This window comes from Pleurodeles waltl, chromosome 6, assembly GCF_031143425.1.
Source record: "Pleurodeles waltl isolate 20211129_DDA chromosome 6, aPleWal1.hap1.20221129, whole genome shotgun sequence".
Classification (NCBI taxonomy): Eukaryota; Metazoa; Chordata; class Amphibia; order Caudata; family Salamandridae; genus Pleurodeles; species Pleurodeles waltl.
This window is the reverse complement of record NC_090445.1, coordinates 1584879237-1584904074: the sequence shown is the minus strand read 5'-3', so window position 1 is coordinate 1584904074 and position 24838 is coordinate 1584879237. Positions and strand designations below refer to the sequence as shown.

Genomic DNA, 24838 nt, shown 5'->3' with positions numbered 1-24838 from the left:
TAGATTAAATTAATAGAAAATGAGTTACTGCAGCTGACACAGCTGGAGTTAAAGAGGCGAGACCTGGACACAGAGGCTTTGCAGGTATGTAGGGCTTGTCTGACTGGAAATCCACTGTCTCACTATACTTTCCAAACTGCTGTCTCCTCACTGGTGCACGAGGTACTTTCTTTTCTGTCGCTTTTAACCCAGTGCCCATCTAAGTCCTCAATCTTCCCACGAGTTGAAGCCCTAGGGCCAATGATTTTAGGCTACACTGCATGACTTGTCAAGCTCTAACACTGTTACCTTCCCACTGTTGCACTGCCTTCATAAACCAATCCCCTCTTCACTGGTGAGTATGCATAATTATTTAACATCGCTCAATCTCTTGGTGCATTGGCTCTCCAAACCTAGGGGCATATTGCCCTGTAAGGTTTGGGTATTGCTAGTATTCATGTTTTGTCTCGGTCTTAGTTTGTGCTTTAGTCCTAATTTGCAAATGCTTTTTGATGTACCCAAGGGAGACCTAGTTAATTAGTTGCATGTACAGATAGCATGTGTCCTTGAAAATGAATATAAGGAAATTCTTTGGCTGGATATTGGGTAGTAAATAGTTTCCCTTTCTGTGCGATTCAAGGTTACAATTGGGGCCAGAACATTTTCAGGCAACCAACGAGGACTTGAAATGACCATATGTAACAGCAAGAGGGTTGGGGATCAGGAGGAAGTAGTGATGTCCATGGAAGTCAGTCTTAGGGGAGAGCAGAACAAAAGTCATGGAGTATAGGTATGCTGCTGTCACTCCAGTTAAGCTACTACAGGAAATATAAAGAAACTTTAAGGAGTCACCTCCTTGGGTATCTCACTCTGTTTTTTGTCCAGGCTTGCTGGGAACCTTAGCGAGTAGTCTGTAACAGATTAAGACATTACATTGGCACCACCAGTGTTAAAAGCCATTAAACATGTTAGTAAAATCCTTCATTGCTTCATTTATTCTGCGTATCACTATTTAAATCCTTTATTTTTCATGTTTTTGTTTCTTTTTTTTACAACTCTGCTAACACTGCTTAAATATCATAACATTTTACTTGATTTCGTTTGTCATAGTGGCATGGTTTTCGGTACTTCTTTTGTATTGCAGTGGATGGGTAGCCCATCCTGCGGAAGTCTAGCTATGAACATAGGAAAGCCAATTTGAATTTTACCTAAGCATGATAGTTCGAGAATGCTGCCAGACAAAACTTAGAAATTTAGCCTTGGCTCCTCCTTCCTTGAAAAGTGTATTGTGTCTAAAAGGATAACCTGTTTTATCTGGGTGTTTCAGATGATGGGGACAGGTATGTTAATGTACCTGCTCGCTGCATACATTGGGCTACTGAGAAAACAGACTAAAGATGACCATGTTGGAATACTGAGAGGCCCGGCCACTAAGAACTCTCCAAATTGTGGTTCCATCAACTATTATTTAATTCTTTCTCAGGATCAAGCACGTTCCCGGAACCTGACCTTGCATGGTGATAAAATGAATGTTGTGGTATTTCTGCATCTGTTCATCTTCCACAAAATCTGCTGGTTTGTGGACGAAGCAGATGTTGGTGTACCGTTGCTGGCATTTTTAGCACATGGATAGGATTAAATTATTTATTTCTGCATGGCATGCCAAGAATTAAGGAAATGAAATGCATTTGGAAAGGGTTACAAATCATTATGATCATAACAGTGTGTCAGGCTGGGCACCAACTTCACAAATTTGATAGGGCGCTCTTAAAAGACTTCAATGACTTTTACTCCACTGTTAATAACATCAAACATTTTCTGTCGGCAGTTAGTGAGTCATAACTCAACCTATGGGTGGGTGAAACATGTTGTGCCCAGGAGACCTATAGTCCGCACTTGTTTCAGTTAAAATGTGGTGAAAACTTTGAGAATTGTGTAAATTTGTAGATCTTCATGTGTGTTTGTGCATCCTGTTATGGCTATGTACACCATGTAGAATGAGATGGTGCAGCTGTGGATGTAAGATCACAGGGCCTTTAAATGCATACATTATACTTTCTGTTGAATTTTTCCCAGGAGCTTATCATCGAACAACGGCGCGTCCTCAGCAACCTTCTGCAACAACTTCTTAAAGAGAAGAAGCAGAGAGAGGAAGAATTGCAAGAAATATTAGTACGTTCAATTTTACCATGGTTTGTGTTGGCTTGTGGGTGGCATAGCTACATCCCAATGTAAATATAAAATAATATCTTTGATGTGACATAAACAGGCTTTCTCATGGCCAGATGTATGTAATCTTTACAGGCTGCATAACAGTCAACTCACCTGGCAAAGTTCAGACTTGTTCTTCTTACACCCTTTCTATCCTCTGATATGCGGAGAGCTCGAGCTTACAAGCACCCTCCATTGTGATCCACTGACTAATGAAATTAATAGAAACTCATTTCATACTGATGGTGAAGCGAAAGCGACTTCCAGAGAGCTTTTAGTTAGAGACATGTGCAATTAGCAAATTAGTGTTTTATAGTAGGTATGATCGATTTCAGCTGTTTCACAGCTGATTTCTGGATGCTGCAGTTTTTTCGTCTGGCTACACTGAGCTGTATTTGTGTGAATACTTCCTATCATCCTTGCTAGTGCAATAAAAGTATAGGGAGATGGCAGCGTTTGGGTCACGTCCGTTCATCCATTGGCTTTCCTGTCATTTTCACGGTTTGCCATTTCCCTGGAGGACAGTCTACTAAGGCATAGCATTTAGTAAATGGGCATATCATCCCATTTGTGTTTCCATTAGGTTATGGTGATGGGTCATAAGTAATCTAGTTATTAGAATGCAGATGGTCCACTGCATATCGCTTGTAATTGAGCTAGTGTGTGACACTTGATATATTTATTTTGCTGAAACAACAGCATTTTAATTTTTAAAATATGTATTGTTTGTTTGTATTCCTTAGCATATTCGCTAATTGCCCTTGTATGTTCGTTTGTGGTTCTTTGTCCACACCAACGTGCGTGATATATGGCATGTTTTTGGTTTCATGTTACAAATGTGCGTATACATAGGCTTTCTTAAAGATGCAACAAAATACTGTCCCTTTGTCAAAAACACCTCCTGTTTAATAGTTTTCTGTCTGTGCCTTTCAAGTTCACCATTTACAACTCTAATATAATTTTCAGCCCCTTTTCGTAAACCTCTTCTTTGAGGCTACAGCTTGACTGTGCTAAAGCAGTGTTTTCGGAGAAGGAGCCTTGTTCACAGCTTCTCTAAAACTGTAGTCCATGATGTTGCTTCATTAGGACAACTCATTGAAAGACACACAACCATCAGACGACCTTCACACTTGTTCTTTCCATAACACTCCTTTTTAGCCACAGTCTGTTTTAAACTACAACTGAAGACAGCTCATACTGTCCCAAACATCTGGTACAGTTTTTCCTTACTCAGGTACTGTTGGTGCACTGATGTACCCATGGCGGCCTGTATATGTGAGATCCTTTGTTTTGCAGGATGAATCCTTTTCTGGATTCACATGCTGTGCATCATTCTGTCATCTAGTGGCTGGGTCTGGAATTGTCTTTTGTTTTTTTCTCTTTCCTGGGTGTCGTCAACCACCATTTGGTGATGACGTCAGACGGCGCCCCGGAAGTTCCTGTGTATGGTAGCCATCTTCAAATAATTTTTTCCGCCAGTGGGTCTGGAAGCAAAAGAAGAAGCTCTGAAGTTTTGGACAGAGGACTCTGAAAAAACGTAGACAAAAAGATTTTGAACGCCGAGACCAACAAACAGAGGCAAGGAGACAGGCAGGACAGAAGAATGAAGCAAGGTAGGGGTCATGAAAAATACCCGATTTAAATTCTGCCCGAACTGCCACCACAAGTTCGCCCAGCGCGACCCACATGAGGTCTGCAATCTCTGTCTCCTGAGGGATCATGGAGACGAGGACTGCGAAGCCTGCGCAGCATTCATTCCAAAGGCACGGAAAGCAGAGGGAGGAACACTACGCCACGATGCAGAGAAAAGACAACAGGAATCGCTGAAGAAATTCGGACTGTCCTGCGATGAGGAAGATCAAGCGGGAGGTGCAGAATCCACCCATGGAGGGTCGGAAATCGAATTCCTCAAAGGAAGCGCAGAGGAAAGACTCCTGAAAAAGAAAACGGTAAGAGACATCGGAAAGAAACAAGAAAAAAAAAAAGTGCTCAGTGGGCTCGGGGGAATCACTTGTAAGGTAATACCTCAAGGCAGCCCCAACGTCAAAGAAAAGGAAGATCGAGGGTCAGCCAGTAACAAAAGAGCCCCACGGATCCCACACCTGGGATACTGAAGAGGACCGACCGCCGAACCTGTCAAGACCATAGTTGGCGAAGGACACCCCGAAACAATCAGGGAAGGAGGTACTGAAGACATCGGGGAAAGAGACCCTGAGGATATTGGCCGAAAAGAAAACCTTCAGCGGAACGAGACGCCCAAAAGTCATTGGAGGTGGAGAAGAAAAGATGTCGTCTGGAGGCTGAAATAGCAGCATTCCTCCAAAAGAAAAAAGAATTTGACGACGGAATGAAACAGTATCTAATCCCACCGAGACCATTGAAGACCTTTACAGGCGCAGAAGTAGAGGAGGAAGAAGCTGCCCTCGAAGCTCCGAAAACCCCCAAACCACATGAAGAGGAGGTTGAGGAGTCGTTCTAAGACCCAAAGAGGAAATAGCAATGGGAAGTGTTGAGGATGACTGCAGGACCTCGAAACTGAGAGCCCCGAAGAGGAGATCAACAGCTATCCCTCAAAACCCTGACCCCGGATGACATCACATGCTACAGTAGCCTGGTGAAGCGGGCAGCAGACACTCATGGCGCACCCCTCGAGGAAGAAAAAGGGGACTCATGCCTCCTCTTAGAAACACTCATACCAACAAGCAAGCTTCCCATGCTACCAAGTATACTGGATCAAGGAAGGGAAGCCTTCAAAGATCCAGCAGTAGCCAAAGGTGACACACCCAGGGTGGAGAAGAAATACAAACCTCCCCAAATACATACAGCGAAATGCGGTGGCAGACTCCATCATAGTGTCCACTGCAAGAAGGAGGAACAATGCACACTCCTCCACAGGCCACACTCCTGAGAGAGAGCAAAAGACTGGACATGGTAGAAAGAAAGATCGAAAGGGAGGCTGCAACACAGTGGTGCGTAGCCAACTCCAGTGCACTCCTTAACAGATTCAGTCATCAACAGTGGGATGAAATTGAGGAGCTCATGAAGAAGTCCCCAGAGACAGATAAAAAGAGGGCAAAAGCTGTGATACAAGAAAGAAAGAACATCACAAATTCATGTTTGAGATCCACCCTAGGTGTCGCAGACACTGCAAGCAGGCAGATGTGCTCAGGAACAACTCTGAGAAAGCACGCATGGCTCAGGATATCCAGCTTTAAACCAGGGGTCCAAGCCTCCATAATTAACAAACCCTTCAATGGAGAGAGCTTGTTCGGACAAGACGTGGAAGAGTCCTTACAGCAGATCAAAAAGGACAATGAAACAGCCAAGGCAGTGGGGGGCATTACAGTTCAGAGGAAGCTTCAGGAGAGGAAGCAACATCAGAAGGCCCACAGGAAGGGGAACCTTTACCTCTGGGCAGTAACAACAACAGACAACCCAGGGTAATAGATCACAAAGTAACCAACAGACTGGATATTAACAGTGGCAATACCCTGCCAGACAGTCTTTTTGGGGTAGAAGAAGAGCAAGGGGGCAAACCCCCAGAGGAAGGGGAATAACCAAATGCCCTGAACACCAGTGGGGGGGAGAATAGCGCAGTACTCACAACAGTGGGAAACAATTACCACAGACAATTGGATACTAGATGTGGTACACCATGGCTACTGTATAGAACTAACAAAGACCCCACCAATAAATCCACCAAGGAAGAAGGGGTATCACTTAACAGAGTTCACTCTACTGAAAAAAGAATTAAAATAATTCTTGCTGAAACAAGCAATAGAAATATTTACAATGAACAAGTTAAACAAAGGGAATTACTCACCCTACCTGGTGCCAAAACAGGACCTTTCACTAAGACCAAAACTAGATCTCAGGTTCATAAACAAATTCATCCGCACACAGCATTTCAGGATGACAAAGCTTCAAGAGGTCATACCACTCCTGCAAAAAGGAGATTACATGGCAACCACAAACCTTTATGATGGCTATCTACACATACCAATACATTAAACACACAACAAATATCTCAGATTTACACTCGAAGGAGTACACTATCAATTCAAGGTCTTACTATATGGAATAAAATCGGCATCAAGGGTTTTCACGAAATGCCTAGATGCAGTCACAGCATTTCTAAGAAGGGAATGAGTCCATGTGTACCCCCACTTGGAGGACTGGCTCCTAAGAGCGCACACAAAGGAGAAATGTCTAAAAGATATCAAAACAGTCATCAAAACCCTGCAAGTGAAAGTGGTGGGCCCTGTATGTTAGGCATTGGTTTTTTTGTCATTTTTTTTGTAAATCTTTCATTTTTATCCTAAGTACAAAGTTCACACTGTCATATACAATGGAGCATAGGTAGTACCCATTTATCAATCCAAAACGCTTTTCTTGACGCTAATTAATATACCAACAGAACACTAATGGTGTTTTTACTGCCACTTCACCATTGAAGGAAAACTTCTCCCATCTCTCCATTCACAGGACTCCCCTGAAGATTCACTTCCACTCTCCCACCTCTAACAGACGCCCAAGACCCCCAAACCTTTTCCCATTTCTTGGGGCATCCCCTTCCTTTATATATAGCTTTCTTGGCTCTCTGACACCAGTCCAGGTCGAGCTGCCAGCCTGTCATCCGAGGGGTAGCAATGCCTTCCCAGGGTCTCGCTATAGGGCGTTTGGCAACTCCCAATGCCAGTCTCAACGAAATTCCCAGGTGTCTGGGCTATGTGCTTTCTCCCGAAATCCCCAGCAGGAACCATTTAGGATCCATTTAGGATCCATTGATAGATCTAGTGTGGTGATCTGGGACATCTCCCAAACTATGCTGGACCAGTATTCCCATATCAAGGGGCACTCCGAGAGTGTAATTATGAATGTGCCCTCTTCATTACAGCCTTTCAGGCTCAATGGACTCGCCGCCTTTCCAATTTTATGTAGAAGCATTCAAGACCTATATGTTAGGCATTGTTAGTGACTAAAAAGAATGGAAGGGATGATGTCTTCAACATGAGGGGGAACAGCATCAGAAACCACTAGGAAAGACAATGCATTGAAACCTCAGTACTGCTGCAGTCAGGAGGGGATCAGGCACTCAGCCCTTTCTGCAGGCCTTTCCAACCTATTTTGCTAAAAAGATTGAATCAATGAGATCTAACGTGTGCAGAGTTGAAGAGAAATTGAAAACCCTGACAACCAGAGTACCGTCAGTGGAGTGGCAATAATTATAACAGAGGATAAGCAGAAGGCAGTAGAATACCGTAAGCCGGAGATGGAACTGGAGGTCTGGGAGGCAAAGACTTTCAGAGAGAATTCTGTTACAGCCATGGTGAAATTGAAGGAGAACCTGAAAACATTTGATAATGTCCTATGTACATATTCTGCGGGTGCCTGTAGCAAAAGCGCTGTGGTCCAGTCTGGAACCTCTTCTGATAGACCTGTAGGGAATCCCAACTACAGGGGTCTCTGGAATTATGGAGAGGTTGTATTGACTCCCCTACAACCCCACAAGACACAATAAAGGCATAGGTAGTGTAGTGTAGTGATGGTGTGGTTGGTAGTCTTAAGGGATCGTATCCTCAAAGATGCCATCAAGCAAAAGAGATGTCAGTGGCGGACAGAGCCTCCAACCTACACCTGCCCACCTTAGCAAGGAAAGAGAGCAATGCTGGCCATTAAGTGGGCTCCAGAGACAAAAGGCCTCACTGCTTTTTCGGACTTTGAATGGGTGGCAAAGGGACAGAAATGCATTTTCTAATGGATAAAACTGGCACATGTGTTTCTGGATAATCTTCACAGGGACAGTATTTAATATGTGTTTAACTTTACAGTGATTTGTAAGGTGAAAGGTCAAGGTGGTGATGAACTCCTCTAATGATTTGAGTACAGGTCTTCTCCAGGGAGGGAGACATGATACGATAAGATGCCTCCCTCTATTTTTCAAATCATTTTCAAATTCCCTTTTCCGTGAATGACCTCTTCTCTCTCCCAGCTGGCAGTGGTGGCTGCAGAGGTTTATTTTGAGAATGCACTGGAGGAACAGCCTATTTCCTTTTAACAGTCCTGTATCAGTTAAATTCAAATTCCTTTATTTGGCCAAAAGAGCCATAAAATGTGCAACGGCAAAGTATATCCAATATAAAAATCTAAATTGAATTCTTTAACCGCATTGTGAATGTTTGTGAGCGTCGTCCAGCTCCGAGGGTGCTGTGACGTAGATATGCCATAGAAGCAGTTAAACACAAATTACTTGTTTGAGCTCATCCTGGTATTTTAATGATGGATCCAGAACATGCGGACGGCATTATTATCACGAATTTGATAGCACCAATACCATGCTTTCCAGTGGTTACTAATGGGTTTGTTACTGGCAGGACATGACCCCACTACTCGTCTAATAAAGAAAGCTAACAACTTATTTCAGTTAAGTTGTGACATTGCCTGCTCACCTTTCTTCCTTATCCAGTCCTCACATCGCGAGGTCCTCCCTCGTGGTACAGTCCTACTTTACCAGTCAAAGTGAAAGCATAGAAAAGAAAAGAAGCCTCTTTCTATGAACTTCATCTAGTGACTCCACACCTTCCTATTTACTCTTTAAGGCAGAGTCTGAAGCCGCACTTCCTTTTTTTCTCGATTGTTTGATTCTGTGTTTGCCAGTCTAGACAAAGGTAAGAGCTGATTGACTTTTTCTGCCTATTTTAATCAAGTTATTTAGCTCAGTGTTTCCCAACCTGTGGTCTGGGGACCCCTGGGGGTCCGCGAAGCCTCATCAGGGGGTCCGCGACTGCTTAGAAAATTAAATAATATTTACAGATTAGGGCCCCAGCTTTCAGTAATGACTCAGTGGAGGGGTCCCCGGATTTCAATAATGATTTAGTGGGGGTCCCGGGTTCCGGTAATGATAAAAGTCGAAAGGTTGGGAACCACTGGTTGAGCTCATTCCATGAGTGCCCCCAGGGCTGCGCTCGAACCATCGTGTGACATACTTGGCTTTTCGGTGAGTCCTGCTCTAGCACCAGCCACAAGCCTGTTCCTCATTGTTACAGGTTACCTGTTTGTTGGATGTGAAATTCCAAGATCACAGTCTTTGTGCTGATTGGCCTGGTCAGTGGAGTTGTTCCTTCTGCTGTAGAGCTGGAGAGTAATCTTTTTCTTTGTTCTTGGAGCTGCAGCCTCTATTCTTTTGAGGCTGTCAAACTCTCACGAGACTTAGAGGCACGTTTTTATATTGTCTAGGGACCGATAGAAACATTAAGGGTTTGTATCAGTCTTTGTGGGTGCTGTAACACTGAGCTTCTGTTTCTGATTACTTTTGCTCCATGTTCCACAATTTTGGAGCCCAGAAAAGGCTCCAAAAATGTCAGTGTTGCCAAACGCCTAAATCGTCTGTTTCACAACATTGTCAGTGTGGAGCACTGGCAAAATATTCCTCCATTCGGTTAGGGCTCCTCCAGGAAATGATTCAGAATGGCTCTAGCTGCAGCTTTTAAAGACAGAGGTGTGCCACCCCCTAAGACACTTAGATGGGAGATACTGCAATTTAAAAAAAAAAAAAAACAGTGATCAATCAAAGCATTTCATTGTATTAATGATACCCCCATTCTTGTCAGTAGTATTAGGAGTATGTTATTTTCACATATTTATTTTCTTTGCACAATACAACATATATATTCATCTGGTGCGGTATAACCAGGACACACGGGTCTCCCAAAGCAATTTATTTATCAAGTTCATTATCAAATTAACACACAAACACATTGTCAGTTCAATTTCTAAGAATGTTTGAGTTCTGTGGTCTCGAGTATTTCATTTGTCCTTTTACGATGTTCAATTTGTGGGTACATGACACATATCCTGTGTTGCCTTCTCTTTTAGCCCTGAAGTAGTGATGAGTGCAGGCACTATTATACTTTCTCCTGGTCAGTGTTCAAAAGAAGCCAAGAATCCTTTGTAGGTTTTTGAGGCTTCCTGCATTCTACACAAAATACTTATTCTGACCATAAACCATCAAGGGAGTTCCCAAGTGAAGAGTCCAACAGTCTTAGCCTTGGAGATCTGTTGTTGTGTAAAACCCTGTGTGCACTCCCTGAAAGTGATATATCTATCGGGAGGAAGAATTGCCATGCAGGTCTTTTGAGACTGATTTTTTTCCTCATCGATTTTGTCTCAGCGCTGTTCTCGACCAGGAGATAGTGAATTACGGTCAAGTGTGACTTTTTCACTTTACATCTGAAGAGAATACCATCTTTCCATGTTTTAAATCTCTATATCCCAATACGGAGACATGGGGGATAGAGGTGGTATCTCTCTTGCAGACATGGGGTTTTATGTATGCCTTTGAACCCTTCCATTTGACCCCCCAGAGTTGTGTAAGGTACCCAGATCCAGTGGACGCAGGTCTGGTTGATAGCTCCTTGTTGGCCTCATTCTCGGTTTCCTCACCTGCTCCAGCTCTCATCTAGCCCACATTGGATTTTTCTATTAAAGCCTGCCCCACACTATCCACCCTCCCATGCATCATTCTTCTCTCAAAAGTGTCCCTTTGTGCGTCTTTGCTTGGGATTGAAACTTGAACGGCTAGCTGTTCAGGCAAAGCGATCTTCCAGGGAACTAGCAGATTGTATCCAGCAATCCCATTGCCCACCTACTTTCAAAGTTTATGAACGCAATTGCCGTGCTTCCAGTGGGATTAGAGAAGCAGCATATAAGCCTGCAAAGATCTGGAAGTTTTGGAAGAAAGGTTTTTTTCTGTGTTTGACGATATCCGTTTTAAGAAGTCAGTGGGCAGCCATTCAAACGTTTATAGGGCAAAGGACTTGAAAATTAGTTGGAGGGGAGGTTTAAGTTTCCTTAGAGAGTGGACCTGGAGTGGGGTAGTTTTAGCTGTTTAGGAGATATGTGGGACCCAGAAGGTTTTTTGGTCAATGGAACCTGAAAGATTTAGCAGGAGGGGGCCAGGGTAAGAGTAAAGCCGAGATCAGAGAGAGTTGTTATCAGTTTATGAAAAGAGAGCAAAACACCATGAGATAATAGTAGGAGAAATTAATGGGTGGTTTTTGGAGTGGTTAAGTTTGAAAGATAATACATTCTTCAGTTTAGAGGGTTTTTTCCATGACCATTTTTAGGGTAGTGATGTTTCTGCTGTTTGGTATTAGGTGGGGGGATTCTCTTCCTGTCAGCGGTCTAGCTGATGTCTTCTTTGTTTTGCCATTGTTCACTTTGTTGATGTGAGTTATCTAACTTTAACTTAAACTTGTGTTTGTCAATAAATAAAAAAATATGGTTGTTGTTTTCATTATACAGACATGTTTGTCATAGATTTAAAAAGTTGATCAATATTTTGTGTTTCCTTTATAGTTGGAGATGGATGCAAAAAGTGAGGCAAAGCAAGAAAACTATTGGTTGATACAGTATCAGCGTTTGTTAAACCAGAAGCCCTTATCTCTTAGGTTGCAGGTAAGTCAGATGAAGTGTGATTACAGGCTATAGCCACAGACCAGTCCTTTAGGCTTGACCTGTAAATCAGTGTGGTATTTCCAAGTGCAGAAATTTTGAAGGAGTCATAATAACCATTTCGGGTGGAAACTCATGTGCCTGCTCAAAACATTAAGAAGCCACTCATACTGAAGGCCTAAGGATGTTGTACTCTTTTATTGATTATTTGTCATATTGATTATTTGTTGATAATTGCCTAAAACGTAATGCCACCAAAACAGAGATTCTCCTGCTGGGTAGGCATACACATCTACACATCTCTGGAGAGACCAATGGTGGCTGGCAATTTTGGGTTCTCCCCCTGATCCCAAAGTGGTGAAAAACCCAAGGATACATATGGATAACTGTCCTTCGGAACACAAGTCAAAATGCTAGCTGGTCACTGTTTTGGCAGCCTCAGGAACCTTAAGCCCATTATGGGCTGCTTTTCCCAGCAAATATGCCAACTAACCGTGCAATCCTTGGTGTACTCGCGACTTGATTACTGCAACATTCTCTATCTGAAACTAAAAATATCCACTGTGAATCTTTTGCAGGTCATTCAGAAACCTGCTGCAAGACTTATTTTTTTCCCTCCCTAAGTTCAGTTCTGCCTCTCATCTTGTCAAGCTCCACTAGCTATCTATTGAAAAGCGTTCCAAATTTAAGACCCTATGTATTTCTCACAACATTCTATACAAGCAAGGAACTTCCATCCTGTCGATTCTGATGCATTTCTATAAGCCCTCTAGAGCACTGATTTAAATTTAGCCCATGTCCCCTGCTACAGAAGAGCCAGAATTGGAGGCCTCTCTTTTCATTTCTTAGCTTTGGACCTATGGAACTCTATGCCACCCAACCTGAGGAAATGTCAAGATCACTTACAATTCCAGAAACCGCTGTTATCCTGGCTGTTATCCAGCTAGGCCATCGTTTGGTCTCTTACTGCTGCAATATCTCACCTGTGACTAGCACCGGGAGGCCCCTTCAGGGGTATCCACGCGCTTTAGAAAAATGTATAATATAACATAACAACATATGTGTTGCAGGAGGAGGGAATGGAAAGAGAGCTGGTGAACCTGCTGATAGAACTTTCAGCAGAGAAATACCTCCCAATATTTGCACATCATCGGATTTCCTTACAGATGCTGCAAGGCATGACACCCAGCGACCTTCAGAAGGTAAGAATCCAGTGGAATTGCAAGCTCTATTTTCTTATTCTTTGGATTGCCAGTGCTTACTGGAAATGAATGGAAGAATCAAAGCAAAAACTGAAACCTAAAAAGAGTAGCTATGTTAATCTGCCTCTCGCTGCTGGCTTGTGTGAATGTCTCTATAACCTAGAAAAAGATGCATGCCACATCTCTGTAATAACATATCGACCTTGAATATGAGAGCAAATATACTCCAGAGTCTACTGATAAAGGTGGTAAAAATTTTGTGATTCGGTCAACAGAGAAAATATGATGTCCATCCCCGATAAAATGGTTCATTCTTCTTGTAATGTTATCTTGGGAATTGTCATGAAACACTTCGCAAAAATATGATTTTGTGCTATTTATATAAATGTTAGGAGTCACTGTCCTAAGATTTCAGGCAGATTTTAAAGATCTTACTGTACCATCTCCTTCATAGGCACCAAAATAATTTTTCTTCATCTTGAGGATCTGTGGGCACTCTTGGTTGTTTCCATAAAAATGTTACGTTTTTTTAATTTCCTATTTTTTCAGTTTAAGATTTCCTCTTTAGACCACTGCTCAATTTTCCTTGGTGTTAGTATTTTCATTTGTTCTTGAACAGGCATATCTTTGGATTTTTTATATATTTTCTGCGTTATTTTTTTTAGCCACTTCCACATGTTCATTTGTTTTACTTTTTGGTCTTTTTTGTGTCACATCATGGGTATTCGTGGAAAGTGATGAGTTTTGGCAGACTTGATGAAATATATGTCTGGCAACGACTTATTCATATATGAGATCTGCAGGTTACTTTAATCCAGCACCACTAAAAGAAATTAAAGAAAAGCATGCTATTCTCAAACGCCAGTCAGTGATTATCTCAGCGGTTACTGCAGATGAGAATTTGGAAGCTGAAAACTGCAATTAATACCCCTTTTCACCACAGCCCTGCTGTATTGCTTAAATAAATAAATCCACTCTTAAATTGATGAGTAACCAAAAAAGATTTTGAGTTCTCTTTGACTGCTCTGCCTTCTTTTGAGTAACCTTAGGGATAACCTTTATGCCCTATTGAGATCCTCTGTGAGCAAACAGAAACTGTAGGGATTTCCTTAGCCTCAAGATATGCAACCTGACATGCGAAGAAAACCATGTGATACATTGGTTCTTAACCTACACAGTGTACACTCGAAAAAGGCCTGGGGTTGAAGCTGAAAATAATATGGAAAATAGATATTTATCACCAGTGTTTGCAGCTGCCTATATGTCAAGTGCCTATGCCATGCATTCCTTTTCACCTGTCTGTGATTTTTATGATGATTACTCTGAAGACAAGCGTCTGAAGACTCCATGCGAGTGCCTGGTTAGACAATAGAACTTCCTCCTTTAAAGGAATATACTTGCTACTCTACCTAACCATCTTTAGGCATCCCATGACCTGTTCAGAAAAGCTGAGCTATTCAATGCCTCTAGGTAAATGAGTCAGAGTTTATGTTCACATTACTGTAACTTGCACTGTCAGTCTTTCAGAATACAGCAGCACCTTATCCGCAGTGGAAATAAATGGACCACATCACTGGAAGTTCGGGAGGGAACTAATTGAGCCTAACTTGTTAAGGTGTCAGTTGTATGGAACAGGTCAACAAACTCTTTTTCTATCACGGTTCCACTGAACAGAGACAGTAGAAAGCTGCATGAGTCCGAGTAGGCTGTGATCCCCGACAAGCATCCATGGCAAAGATCATAATGGTAGATGAAGTCAGCCCTCTATCATCCCCCCGCTCCACTTGCAAGGTGTAGGCCTAGTCTAGGTGGGGTGTGTGGTCCCACTGAGCCTTTTGGGTTGCCAGTGGGAAGGTGAGCTCTTTTCTGGGGCACCCAGTGGCATCAGGGTGGAATCCTCAGTCACCCCTCAGTCAATACCTACCACCAATCACCCTGTGTCTTGTAATGCGAGCATTTCCAAGTGCCCCAACTTGTTCTCATTTGGCCTGTCTGGGGTCTTGAGTGGAGAACGTATACCGTGCCTTGTTGCTTTCTTAAGCTGTAGAAAACCCAATCCTGGGTGGCATTTGACTGTTAGGCATTGCAGACTGGCAATTTACCCCACAGTGTATCTCACAGTGGTTTGCTGGATGGCCTATTATGAATACTTAAGTGCCTTTTCCAATCTTCTGCCGTGCCATGAAGCGAAGAGAACTTGTGCCTGTCTAGGTTGTTAGAACCGATTCTGCAAGAGCTAGGAAGCGGAGACAATGAAGTAGACAACCTTTTCAGAACAACATTTAGACAAATTTGCTTTCTTGAAATCCCATCAGAGGTGAGCTTGCAGAACCTCATGTTCAAAATCGTATTGCAACACAAACCATAGGGACCTCATTGAAGGACTTGTTGGTTGCAAACAGAGTCAAGGACAATGCTTGAACACAAAATTGGTTCTGGTAACATAGACACAACCTTGCTGAGAATAGGTTTCAAGAAAATGTCAGAAAGGGTTTGTAGGAAGCCGGGTTCTGGTTGCAGTCCCCTCTCCCACATTTTGCCTGATTTTTTATGCAACTTTGACTGAAGGCTAATCTGGTCCCTAGATCCAGTGTTGCTTCCCCACAACAAGACCACTGGTCACTTGATCCCCAAGTGGCCAGGCCGTTTTGCACTTCTGTAAGTCACTAGTAAATGGTACCCCTGGTACCTAGGGCGGGGTACAGAAGTGCGGCCCTGAGAGCTGCAGCACAGCTTGTGCCACTCTGTGGGACTCAGCACCAAAATCATACAGACTGCCATTGTAGGCTGCGTGACAAGGTGCTTCCTAAAAGTGAAAACACAACATGACACACTGTACATGTCTGTGTACCCTGCCCCCTAAACAATGCATGCAATATTTGTAAGTCACCCCTACCACAGGCCTTACAACTCTAAGGCAGGGTGCATTATATTACTTGTATGAGCATATCTGCAAGAGTAGATATGCCCCTTCTATGTCTTTGTCGATTCTTAGACATAGTAAGTGAACGGGGAAGCAATCTTAAATACATCTGCTGGATACTGGTCAATACGAGTTCTTCAGCTACGTGATGGTTTCAATGAAACTAGGGATGTTTGGTATCAAACAATTACTATTAATAAACCCTCACTGATCCCAGTGATGGATTTATTAATACATGCACCCAGAGGGCACCTTAGAGATACCCCCTGAAAATCTACAAACTGCTGGTGAGCTCACTGACCAGTTCTGGTCAGTCTGCCACCAGCAGATGAGAATCTGATCCTCCAGAGTGAGAGCCTTCTCTCCTGGAGGTCAGAAACAAAGTCTGTCTGGGCTGGGGTGTAGAAGCCCACCGCCTTTAGTATGCAGATCTGGCCTTCCTCAGAGGAAGATGTCAACCCCGCTACGCCAGGGCCCATCTGGCACCTGGACAGACAGGAAAATTAGCTATGCAGGAGGAGTGTTACATTTCCAGACTGGGAACACGTCTAGGGTGGCCAGCCTGAAGTGGACACAACTTAAGAAATTCCGCCATCTTGTGTGTAGTGAAATTTAGGAACTCTGGACACTGTGATGCCCACTACCCACAGGAAATGGGCATCTAGAGGGCATAGTGACCCCAGCGGTAAGTAAGTCATTTGTTATCACCCTTCACTCCCCTTAAAGCCCCCTAAATTGAGTGTTTAGGGACATCCCCATCCCCCCCCCCCCCCCCCCCCCCCCCCCCTGATATCAGATCCTAGGATCTTCGCTGGACACAAAAGAAGGAGTGGACAGGAAGCCTGCTGAACCCGAGAACTGAGGAGCACAACTGACTTCGCGCCAAGCCTGCCTGCTGCACACGACCCTTGAAGAGCAACTGACCGGTCCTGCAGCTGCAACCTCTAAGAAACTGGGAGAGATGCCAGTGCTTCTCAAATCAGCAAGAATTATTCCCTTGGAGTAGAGGAGCTGCTCCCCTGCATCCGCAGGCACCCAAGAAAGAACTGTGAGGACCAGGACCGCCAAAAACCGGACGTCGGACATCACCACTACACCTGAGCCGTCTAGCCCATGTTGAAGTGGGCCAGCGGTGTCAGCTTGGTCCCCAGACCCTCCAGAGACTAAGTCCACCTTGAGTGCGCCCAATGTGGACTTCCCGATGGCATCTGCAGCTAGTTTCTGCAGACTCTCCCACCCCCGCAACTGCAAGTGACCAGGAGACAAACACCCGAAGCCTCAGGACACCTCTGCACCTGTCTGCCCTGGACCGAGGAGAAGAGGGCCCACGGTGTCCCCACCCATCCCTCCATGCCCACAAAGGCAATCGCCTAACTGGCGAACATTGAATAGGCCATAAGAGACCTGTTCCCTATACCCCCCACACATTTTGTGTGTTCACTAGGCAAATTTGCCCCATCACCAGTGTTGTTTGCACTGGTGGTAAAGGCTTTTGTAAATATTTTCAGAAGTGAAAGGAAGGACTGAAGCATAACAATTGCATGATAGAGAGCATCATGTTTCATTGTATGCTAACGTTATACTTGTGTACCTTTGACTGTTAGATACTGGACTCCCTTGGTGTATGCGTATGCAACTAATGGACACTTTGAGTGAGGTGCCAGGATTACACATAAACCAAGTAATACTTGCTCATTCCCAATAATGCCACGGTCTAAGGAAGTACCACCTGTGATACAACAAATAGGTATCAAGTGGGAAATACAGATGTTTAAATATCTAGAGGCTGTTGTGTACCACAAGGATGCAAATATACTATCTGGTAGTCTAGGCTGGGCACTACAAACATTACAGGGACGTGTGGGATTCTGGCGCACTCTGAATCTGCACATATTGGGCAGGATAGGTTTTTCTAAAATGGTGATACTACCATGGATCCTATACTTCTTTACAAACCTCCTGATATGGATCTTCCTGCCATGGTTCAAAAAGCTAAGGGGCATTCTGGCAGGATATATATACAGGATTTTGCCAGAGCTCACGAAAGCCGTTACCTAAGCGGCCATCTTGCCCTTGTGGCCAAGCCCATTCTCGTCTGTTAGTTTTTAATATGTTTTTTTGAGGATGAAACAAAGGTACTTCATGTTCTTGGGTGGTGGGTAATTCAAGGCCTGCTGTGCATATATACCTATACTTAGGCACAGCACTTATGCTTGAGGAGCTGACCTTTTGTCATTGGGAATGGTTGCCCATATGTGGCATTTTCGGTTTGGATTGTAGTGTTGGGCCCGTGTTCATTTGATGCTGGTTTGTTGTGGATAAAGCTACAAATTGTCTGCTGGGCTGACAGGGGAAAGGAGCACCCATGTTGGGCAAACACTTTGGAGTGACTTCTCTTGGAGTGTAAATAGATTGAGTGATAGGCTGAAGACAGGGACAGTTACCCAGTTTCTAGGATGACACATATCTGATATGGCTATCTTGGAGACATACATGTTAAGCAATGATTATCAATTTTTAGGGACACAGGGGGTCATTCCAAGTTTGGCGGGTGGCAGAGGCTGGTACCGTCAGGACTCCACCGGCCCTATTCCACCTTCACCGCAGGGCTGGCGGGCGGAAACAGTGTTTCCGCCCGCCAGCCCTGCGGTGAAGAGGGCCTTAACATTGAAGCCGGCTTGGAATCGAGCCGGCATCAACGTGGCAGTGCAGCAACACCCGTTGTGCATTTCACTTCCCGTAATTCGTGGAGTGAAATGCGCAACAAGGCTGTGCATGGGGTCCCATGCACTGCCCAAGCCAAGTGCATGTTGCCCTAGGCAAGAGGGATGTTTAGAGGTCATGGCATCAACATAGAAATTCACTTAAAAATATAAAGATTAAAAGGGTCTTTATAGTTCGGATCATATTTTAAACGTACCAACCATAGAAATTCACCTGTTATAGTTAGAGTTATCTCAAGTAAGTGTAACTTGCGCCCTAAAGTAACTATAACTTGCGCCCTCGCCATGCACTGCTAATTACCCCACAAATAACGGCACTCATGATATCTTTGATAATATCGATGTAATATTTGTAGTAACCTTTTTGTCAAGTTATAGTTTCCTTGGGGCACGAGTTACATATATATATATTTAGTAAGAAAATAATGCTTACAGGGACATTTTATGTAAGTTCACATTTCTATCATAGAAATTCAGCAGTTATAGTTATCTCAAGAAATTATAACTCGTGCCCTAAGGTAACTATAACTTGCCCCCCGGCCATGCACAATATGCCCATCAATAAGTTTTTTGGAAATGTTGCAGTGGTATTATCAGTTATCTCATAGAAGATTTCACAACTGCTGTAATAGTGGGGTAATTAACAGTGCATGGCAAGGGCTCGAGTTATAGTTACCTGACTGGCTGTGTGGGTCTGTGACTAGTTGTGGTAGTGGTTTTGTAGGTCTATGGGCGAGTGTGTGTGTGAGTGGGTAAGTGAGTGACTGTGGATATGTGAGTGGGTGTATGTGTGTTTTTTAATTGGGGTTTGGATCCAAGGATTCGTCATGGATTCACATTTTTGGGCAATTTCTTGCTCATGAGGGGTCTCTCACAAACCCCTCCATCAGTCCGATGGGGTCAGGATACTTCTACTCTGACCCCTTCTATCACTTAAGTTTTATTTCCCCAACACCTCTGCACCTCCACCACCCCCACTCAGGACCAAGTCCTGATACACAAAATGGCAGCTTCAACTGTTCTCTCAGGTTGCAGCCAGCCAATCACGGCATTGCTGTTGGTGCGTGGATCCAGGCATCCTCTGCTGTGGATCAGCATCTCTAGATATACACAATTTTGTTTTAAGAACTCTAAAACTACTGAACAGATTTACACCAAATTACAAAAAGCACTCTGTACACCAAGATCTATTTATTTGCCAAATTTGTTGTAATTCTATCTAGCGGTTCGGGCTGTAATCGTGTCTAAAATCCTCATGGGAAGTTGCCTGAAAAAAACGAGTTTTGGGACCCCCCCTTTTTTTTTTATCCCTGCTCGATGAATCACCCGAAATATTCCAGACAGCAGCTGAAGTGAGTGCCAAACTAATTTTGAACATTTCTTGAAGATTCGCCAAATGGCACCAAAGTTATTAGCAAAACAAAAAACGCTTTTCCCGCGGAAACTATGTCCTAACTAGAACTACCTACTAGATGTGCATATTGATGGGTTATGTTCTGTTTCTTATGTCTGCTTCGGAACTGGTCTCTTGGACTCCTAAGAAGGGGCATTCTCGCTGTGACTGAAAGATGGGTTCCAAAACCTTGTTGTGTGTATAAACAATAGAGTTGATGCCCATGCGTACTTTCACCGAGAGGAGGAGTCACTCCACCTCGCGACTTGAAAGACTTATTTGAAGAAAAACAATTTGCACAACTGCGGACCCAACACTAGATGGCAGTACTTGGTGTTAGGCATACTTTGCAGGGTTGTTATATTGACTGGGAATAGCTAAATGATCCCTTGCCTGTGGACATCTGGGTATTGATGGAACAGATGTGAAGGGTGGCTCTCTCCAGAATGCATTTCATATTTATGCTTAATATATTGAAAACTTTACTTGTACTCCTGCACCTGTGGGAATCTGATTTGGGTGTTGTCAAGGTTGAATAATAGGCAGCTCTAATGCACCCAGGAGAGGTAACCGTAGAGTCAAGACTTGGATTCATGCAGTTGAAGATACTAAAACACCCGAGAGGGTCTGGTTATAAAAAAAAAATACCACACAGGGTTTAGTCCAATTTTAATAGCTCTGTATAGTCTTTACCTGCGAGATAATAGTGCCAGGGGTGCATCAATATGTACTTGTTATTGTTGTGAAGAGTTAACATGTTAATCCTAGTGTACATTCTGTAATCAGGAATAAAACATACATTCTTTACAGTCGAGGGCATCCAATTTATTTGGTTTCTGAACTCTTGTTTTGCAGATCGGTGTAGAGGAAACTGGACTGCAGCATTCAATTCTACGACGAGCACAGGAGATACTGGCTGGGGTCATATCAAAACCGGGTACTTATACATGTTTTCTTTACTGCATTGAAAGGTTGGTAAAGGCCATTGTGGTCCCTGCAGTGAGAAGCCTGAGTCCCTGCAAACATATTAAGGGTAAACATTACTTAATATCAATCCATTGTCTCCTCATATTGTGCTCACTATCTAACCTAAAATTGTTGGTGTCATTCCATAACCTGATGTCGACCACTGACTTTATACTTTATTCCCTTTGATGTAATGCCCTTCCTTTCTCATTAGGTCCTCATTTAGAGGAGTATATTGAGAGGAAAGCCATTAAAATTGGCAGATGCCCTATTTGCCCTCCTCTCAGTTTCCACGCGTTATTTAGAGGACACTGGAATAGTGATTCTTTACTGCAGAGCTGCAGTCAGGAAAACCCTTGCAGTGAACCAGACATCACTGAGCTTACCACCGCCCTCTAGCAAGTTGGTAAACCTGCGCACTTGGGAGCCCCCCCCACCCAAGTTGTCTCTGAGAGTTCCCATCTCCTCCAGTTTCCCCATACTTCCCCATACTTCTGCTGCAGCTGGATGAGTGGTTGTTTATTATTCAATATTGGACAATGAATTATCATTTGCGGCCTGTAGATTCAGTCCTTTGGCTTTGAGGCACTATTTAAGTTTCAGGGTAATTTGATGCCCTGATCTGCTCATCATACGGCAGTTTATGTGAAACCTCTTATGGATAAACTCCCTCGAATTTGTAAGCAATCTGCGGAACCCCGCCTGCTCTAGTTTTTAAGATAAGCCCCCTGTTCTTCTACAGTGGATTCGAAAATGAGCGAGCCGACTGGAAGTTCTGCACAGTTTTGTTAACTTTTACGAACAGACCCCCAAGCTCTGCTAATCAGGGGTTTCTCCCACAGAGTTCTACACTCTTAGTAAAGAGTGAGTATTGTTCACTTGTACTAGAAAATTGAGACTGCTTCAGAATCCGGACTAAAGGCCCCATGTCTCTCCATTATCCTATGGAACATTCTACTCCTGCTGAAGTGTCTGGTGCAAATATGAGAATAGCATGTAGCCACAAAGGGGGCAAGTGATGAAGTGTATGCTCTAGATGAGACTAGGGAGTCCCTGTGAATGTTGATTGGAGAGATTTGCAGGCAGAATTACTGGGCAAGGAGGACCTTATGATTCATGGAAAGGAACATTCCGCGTTTTTGTGCCACCTTGATGAAGTGGGTTACATTCCAGTCACTATGCCAATGCAGTTATTGCTGTTTCTTCATGGTTCACCTCCTATAAGTCTCCGTTCTCAGGCTAATGATGCGACTGTTTCCCTAACATCAGGTTCTATTTCAGGAAACATGCAGGATGACTGGATATTCAGCCGTGTTATAAGAAATAGGCAGGAGATCTATCCAAACCTCATTAATGGTTCTTAACCTTTGATGTCTGTAGACCACCACTTAAATAATTACTGGAACCCCCACTGAATCATTATTGGAGTCCCGGGTCCCCCGTTGAGCCATTACTGGAACTAGGGGACCACTGCCTGGGCATTTTCAATGATTCGAACCACTGAACAATGCACAAAAAATACAGAAACATTCATCAAACAATACACTATTGATGAAGTATTGTATTTAATTCACAAACAGATATAACCATATCTAAATGTTAATTTTATTAGGATGGGGGGAATTTTTCTAAATTTGATTGAGGCCACTCATATATTCTGTTTGATGAACTTGCACTTCTCCCACAAATCGATCTAAGGATACTACTTCATTTTTAGCCTCCAATTTCAAATTCCTTCCATTTACAGAACTTTTTAAAATGTTCAGTTTACTTTTTGCTTCTTTATTTATACACACTTTATTATTCTGTTCATATTATTTAATATTCTAAGCAGTCACCGCCCCCTCCCCCCTCATGCCTTCAAGTTGACTGGATGGTTCTCCCAGAGCATGGAACTGATATCTGTGAATTATGTTTGGATTCCTGGGCTCTCATTTGCTTTCTGGCCTTGTGGTGTCTGTCTCTAGGTAGCTCAATAAGCTTCCCCTGGCCCTTATTGTGACAGGGTGAGAACCTTGATTTTCTCTGTTTTTCTCTCCTTCATATGCAGCCTTTAGTTTTAATCCATAGGTTCTGTTTTTGTGTCTTGAAATCCACCCATGATTCCTGTCAAAATGTGGGACATTACTTGTTCAGCCCAGTGGTTTGTGGATACTTTGTGATTATCCTGAATGTACCAGTTACTGTAATCTAGGTTTGTGCACTGTGCAGTTGCCAACTAGGTTCAGAACATTACATTGGTATTCTTTGATGAAGGAGTTTCAGTTTTTAGATGACTGATGGTCCCTCAGCTGAAGCCCATAGTGCACCAGATGCAGACTCCGCTCCGCTCCGCTCCACATTAGATTATTTTTTCCATCCTTGTGTTTGGATGTGCTTCAACAGTTTTGCTATGATTCTGAACTGAAGAAACCAAGCAACCAGAATGATGAGGATTCCTTCCACAACATCAAGCAGGTGTCAAACAACACTGTGTCAACACCTTGTGATTCGAGGAACTGAGACCAAATTGCATGAGGGCCGGAAGGTATGGTAAATACTCTGTTTAATGTTTTGCGACTCTTGCAATAGCAAGTTTCTCCGGTCAGACCAACACTCTAACCTTTGAGACTGAGGGACCATAACAAAGCTGCCTGTTCAGCCTGTAATGCCTTTTGTTCCAAGAATATTATTTGGCGCCAGCAAGAAAGGAAGTGGGTGTACTATGCAAAGGGGCAGTGCCAGGACTCCGCTGAGTCCCATTCAGTGCAATGGTTGAGGACATTGAGAGCTTAGTCTAACCATGGTGTGGGAGGGTATCCAGTACCATGAAGGACCAAGTGCTCCAGGAAAGTTGAATCTTCAAGGACCCCACTAAAACTCATACACAGGACTAAGACCAAGCTTTTGGCTTCATAGGTTGACACCAAGGACCCTTAGCCACGCTCCCAGTCTTGAAAAGACAACATCATCGCACAAGGAGGTACCATCACACACTGAGGACAATCCCTCTGGGAAATGACCTTGAAAGGAGTCTCAACTCCATGAAAAATGATGGCTCTGAGACCGTTGTACCTTGTTTGAAGAATTGACTCTGCAAAAGGCTGGACAGTAAGCATCATCGAATGTACTCAAGATTAGTCTACACCAAAAGCCATCTTCGAGGTCGGATAAAGCTCAAGGTCAAGGAAAGGATTCTCTCAACTAAAATTATTCCATCTGTGCTTCCACACCAAAATCAGTTTCAAAGCCAAGCAGGTCTTCAGTGCCATGTCCACAAACACCACACCAGGATGACACGGAACAATCTGCCATTAGAGAAAATGTATACTGACCCTAAACCAGCCATACATTTGCCCCGCTGCCAAAAGCCACACAAACTCTTCTTAAGAAGCACGTGTGTACATTCCAGGAAGCCATTTCTGAGGAAACTAGAGCTTTTCCAATTCCTAAGAAAAAAAGCAGGGACTGCAGCTTGCCTACCAACACAAATGGCACCAAAATAGTCCCTGCCTTTTGCATTAGATGAGGACCCCTGTACTGAACACCAACAACATACCAAGAGCCAGTGCCAAGTAACCATGGTGAAGGGGCCTGGAGCCTGAGTGAAGGCTGTAGAAAACACTGCATTAGAGCTGTACCCTGCAAAAGGCATTTCTATCTGACACTACCTCTACCTATAATGTATTTATTTTTAAGACCAGAGTGCATCATTGAGTTTCACTAAATGTGGAAGTGGAAGAGGATAATTTCCTTGTAAAGACTTCATCTAAATTGGAGAAGAGCATCTAGTTCGGACCAGTGCTAAAGACCATGTTAAAATGGTCATAGACAACTTTAGAACCCAGGGAAGGATACATTGGCTACAGCACAAGTAAAAAATACATTTAAACCTGTGCCCCGGGGGTGTGGCTTGGCCCCTGGGCAAGATGGCCGTCACATCGTGAGGCTCTGCCGGGGCCGGGCAATTCATTCGATGTAACTTATCCTACAGGCGGCATTGACGGGA

The 24838-nt window shown here is 43.5% G+C and overlaps 1 protein-coding gene across 1 annotated transcript in view; it reads left to right on the top strand.

The window, feature by feature from the left end:
- The window catches only part of LRSAM1 (leucine rich repeat and sterile alpha motif containing 1), a 233945-nt gene that overhangs the window by 186917 nt on the left and 22190 nt on the right, over positions 1 to 24838 (top strand). Inside the window, exons 19-23 of the mRNA XM_069241372.1 lie at positions 4 to 84; positions 2056 to 2151; positions 11548 to 11646; positions 12714 to 12845; positions 20740 to 20821. Coding sequence (XP_069097473.1) covers positions 4 to 84; positions 2056 to 2151; positions 11548 to 11646; positions 12714 to 12845; positions 20740 to 20821 — 490 coding nt within the window. The remainder of the gene's footprint in view (positions 1 to 3; positions 85 to 2055; positions 2152 to 11547; positions 11647 to 12713; positions 12846 to 20739; positions 20822 to 24838) is intronic.